Source organism: Equus quagga, chromosome 2, assembly GCF_021613505.1.
Source record: "Equus quagga isolate Etosha38 chromosome 2, UCLA_HA_Equagga_1.0, whole genome shotgun sequence".
Classification (NCBI taxonomy): domain Eukaryota; kingdom Metazoa; phylum Chordata; class Mammalia; order Perissodactyla; family Equidae; genus Equus; species Equus quagga.
This window is the reverse complement of record NC_060268.1, coordinates 139,025,173-139,029,999: the sequence shown is the minus strand read 5'-3', so window position 1 is coordinate 139,029,999 and position 4,827 is coordinate 139,025,173. Positions and strand designations below refer to the sequence as shown.

Below are 4,827 nucleotides of genomic sequence, written 5' to 3'. Positions count from 1 at the left end.
ATAATTTCTGCTTCAGACAATACAGGGAGAATGGTAAGGGCATTTTGTAACAGATCTAAACATCAAGAAGTCAGTCTCTGTAGTTAATCAAGAAGAATGATTGTAGAACTTAGAATATACGAGACCCATCCACTGAGAATTTCTCCCTTGGCTTAAATTTAAGGATTATCCACAGAAATGGTGCAGTTGTAGGGTAGTACATGAAAAGAGAAGTTGTTTCCGTGGTAACCATACCCCTAACCTTCAAGAAGTAGCTAGATTAAAGCCATATATAACCCAAATAAAATTCACTGAAGTCCATGGAACACAAATGCAATATGATCAACACAGCCAATACAGTAAGAACATTGTTGCTTCTAGGAGACCGAGGCATTAGATCAAGATTTAAAGTGAGTCTGTGTTACATAGCCTATACTTCCTATCATTTTCTAAAACTTGATGCAATAAGAGGGACCTTAATAGTCTTTAGAGTGTTATTTCAGAAATAGTATATAAATGTGATTATTTTCCACTTATTTAACAAAAGCGTGTTTCGTGACTGCCACATGTCAAGCACTTTGTTAGGCAATAGACAAAATAACTAGACAAAAACATTTCTAATTATCTTTGAGGAGAGCTGACTGTATTTTCTTAAAAGATAAAACAATCGACAATCTTTACCAGATAATTGCCTAATATAGTTCTTAAATAATTTTGGTATTTCCAGAAGTTAGGATCTTCGAATTCAGCTTAATTGACTCCCCTACTGAGGCACCAGTAGAAGTTGCAACAACCAAATTTGCAGCAACCAGTAATTGCAGTACCAGGACTGATGAAAAATGATTAAAAGAATAAAATTCTACCCCTGTGTTTGAAGCTGAACTTGATAGCATTTTCTAAGCGCTTTAATTGCCTGCCATTCATGTGCAACACCTTCCAATCTATTTGTTCAAAGCTTTTGGTATATCTAATTTAGAGAACTTACTTACGGAGAAAAACAAACTCTCCTCTGTTTTCCAGGGAATGAAGAAGAATACAAACAAGCCAAACTTACATATCTTTTCACATAACTAAGCTAGATAGTATGTCTATTATAATTCCAGAATAAAAACAATTTCAAAGTCAGCCAAACCAAGAGGAGACCTAAAATTATTTCAGGCTCATGTTATGATGGGTTTTGGAGCTTATTTATTTAATATCTGAGAATATAAAAACCTCAACTTTTGTATTTGTTATGGTGGGTGGACTACTAAAAAATGTGTAAAGCCAATATTAAAAAGATGGGGCTTGGAATATCCATAAAACAATACGGCATTTTTGATGCATTATTTGACTGATAGTCACTTAGTGGCCATCTAGGTTATCAGATCAACTGCTGCAGTATCGCAGTGCTTGTGTTCAAGTAACTTTTATTTTACTTAATAATGGTGCCAAAGCACAAGAGTAGTGATGCTGGCAATTCAACTAGGCCAAAGGGAAGACATAAAGTTCTCCCTTTAAGTGAAAAAGTGAAAGTTCCTGACTTAATAGGGAAAGAAAAAAACTTGTATGCTGAGCTTGCTAAGACCTATGGTAATTTTTACTACTGTACAGATTTTCCTTGACTCACTATGAGGTTATCTCCCAATAAGCCCATCATAATTTGAAAAGATCATTGTCGAAAATGCATTTAATACACCTAACTTACCAAGCATCATAGCGCAGCCTAGCCTTCCTTAAACACGCTCAGAACACTTACATTAGCCTATAGTTGGGCAAAATCATCTAACACAGAGCCTATTTTATAATAAAGTGTTGAAAATGTCACATCATTTATTGAATACTGCACTGAAAGTGAAAAACAGAATGGTCGGATGGGTACAGAATGATTGGCAGTCTATCGGTTGCTCACCCTCCTGATCGGGTGGCTGCCTGGGGGCTGCGGCTGCTGCTGCCCAGCTTCACGAGAGACTATTGCAGTGCACATGGCTAGCCCAGGAGAAGATCAAAATTCCAAATTTGAAGTATAGTTTCTACTTCAACGCGTATCGCTTTCACACCATCACAGAGTAGAAAAATCGTAAATTGAACCACCATTGTAAGGTGGAGACTGTATAGTGTTATAAGTGTTCTATGTTATTATTTACAATTAAACTTTATCATAGGCATGTCTGCATAGGAAAAAAGCTAGTATATGTGGTGTTCAGTACTACCTGCAGTTTCAGGCACCCACTTGGGGTCTTGGAAACACATCGCCCTCAGTTAAGGGGGTCTTCGGTAATCATCTTGGGTCTCATCACATAAGTTTTTACTGCTGCTTTCTGGTGTCCATTCTAAAACACAAAACACTAACTCTTAATTTTGTCTCTTTTGTAATAAAAGCTATATTTCCTTAGAAAATACATTTGTGTTCACCAATTAGAGTTAGTTTCAGAATTTATTTGCCAGCTCTTCACCCTTCACAAATGAGCTATCTATAGCTGGGACATGATGGAAACATACACTAGTAGATGATGGAAACACACATCAAAAATGAGATTGTAACCATTTACTAATTTCGTTCTACAATCCCTACGACAACATTAGCAAGCATGCTAGATGATTATGGCTTGTTTAATGAATTAAATCATGTTTTCCTTGAATTTCACTGGGGAATAAAAAAAATTGAAGATAATATTCATTATTTCATATTGGCTGTTAGTCATGCAATTCAATGTTCTTAATCCAAATACCTAAAACATAAAATTTAAATTTCTATTTTGGGCCACCCCTGGTGGCCTAGTGGTTAAGTTCAGTTCACTCCACTTTGGCAGCCCACGTTCGGTTCATGGGCACAAACCCACACCATTCGTCTGTCGGTGAGATAATGAAATTAATGAGTGTGTATGTGTCTGTGTGTGTCCCGGTAACTTTCTACTTCCTATTTCCTGCCGTGTTCAAAATATATTTGTTTAGTTATACCTCATGATGCCCACTGAGTGTTTTGACTCAATGTAACTGGAATGATAATACACAGCTGTTGGTGATTTTGTTTTTCTCTTCTACTCCCTCCCTTCCCCTCTGATTGGATCCAATTCTCTTGAGTGATGGAATGGGCAGAGACGTCAATCCAAGTATGAGGCCTCAGGTGTTGCTTGAACCCAAGATAATTTACACAGGGCATCAGGAGAGCAAACTTCTGGGTTTTCTGCTGTCCTTGGTTACTTTCTGTTAAAAAGCAGGTTAGTGTCTCCAGTAATAAAAAGTGGATATAAAACAATGTCATGTTGCATTTTTCTTGCACAATTTGGCAATGTATTTGGCAATGCTTTGTTGAGAAGGAGGTAAACAGAAATTTAACATAAAGACCTTGGAGGTTTCACTAATATTCACTTCTTATGCAAAACCAGGCTGGTGCACAGAAAATTTGATTTCTGGAAGACCTGTTATTTAAAATTATGGGGTTTTTTAATGACAATATTGAAACTTCGTTTCCTTAATGACAAATCGGGAAAAAGGTATATTTCAAAGTGATTCCATAAAATTATCACTACTACACATAAAGATAGCTCATAATAATAGTTCATCGGTCATTAGGAATTTACTTGTTGGCTGAGGATTGCATCACCCAATAATTTTAAGACAGCCCAGGACAAACATGATCCTATAAGCAAATTGCTGTTGTTTGGACAGATATACAGAATAGATTTAATGCAGTGGGTGATACTGACCTCTGATGCAATATCCAACAAATTTAGCAAAATGTTATGAAATTCCATAAGACCTGCTCTGCCCAGGTATAACTAGTAAAAAAAAAAAAAAATCAATTGAAAATAATTGAAATAAAAAAATATAGTCTGAGGTTATACAGAAATACATATTCAGTAACTTTTTCCTAATGGACCTGGTTTCTTAATTTAAAAATGATGTATTTGTCAATTTTTTCTTTGGGAGACAACAGAGAAAGTTATTTTGGAAGTTTTATATGTAGGATAAGTATAATTTAACTCCAATTTACATGTGAAATCTACTTCCAAGTAGTTAAATGTACAAATTCTTAAAAAGGGACCTAAACTCTTTAATATATTTTGAGAATGCTTAATAAATGGCTTAATATACTCCCTGAGAACTTACATACCTGTAAATAAAAACCAGCAATTAGCTTTCTCATGGCAGAATCTGGAGATGGCACACAGAGATGATATCTCACAAAGAAAAGGAAAAGAAGAAAAAAGAGGTCATCAGCCTCAGACCTCAGGTGGCTAAAGAAGAGAACGCATTTGCTGTCTGCCATATTTTTGCAGCCTTCAGTGACTCCTTTGTCAGTGTGACCTCTCTCTTCGGCAAGGAAGCCATTTGCCCCATGACTGGTGGGATGACCGTTAAGGCAGACCAAAATGAATCTTTGCCATATGCCACATGTTGGCCACCCAGGTTGTGGCTCAGAGCTGCAAGGTGCTTGGCACCACTGCCCTACACATCAAACCCTGGCTCACAGTAGGAAATAGGACCAAGACCCTTGGATCTGAGGTGCACTCAGTCCTCAGAGCGCTTGTCCGTTCAGAAAAGAAGATCGAGCAGATTGAAGATGTCATCTCCATCCCTTCTGACAGCACCTGCAAGAAGGGAGGTCACCATTTGTGAAGAGGACTCCTCAAATTAGTCCTATTTTCTGCAAGCCAAAGCAAAACCAAAAGACCAAAATGCAAATCCACTCATATTTGGTTGCATATAAAGAGCTAAGAATTAGCTGAGTGGAAAAAGACATTGGATAAATTAAAATTAAGTAAATTTGTCTTTTCATATGCTTGAAAGTCAGCTCATATCCTATTAAACTAGACAATAAGTGCACATACACAACAAATACACCCCATCAGGAACATAATCTGC

General features: G+C 36.8%; 1 protein-coding gene across 1 annotated transcript; it reads left to right on the top strand.

Moving 5' to 3' along the window:
- Positions 1–4,135: 4,135 nt before the first annotated feature.
- On the top strand, positions 4,136–4,581 carry LOC124235223 (40S ribosomal protein S14-like). Its single transcript, XM_046652818.1, is given in 2 exon segments — positions 4,136–4,352; positions 4,355–4,581. Coding segments are annotated over 2 exon segments (444 nt in total).
- Positions 4,582–4,827: the final 246 nt, after the last annotated feature.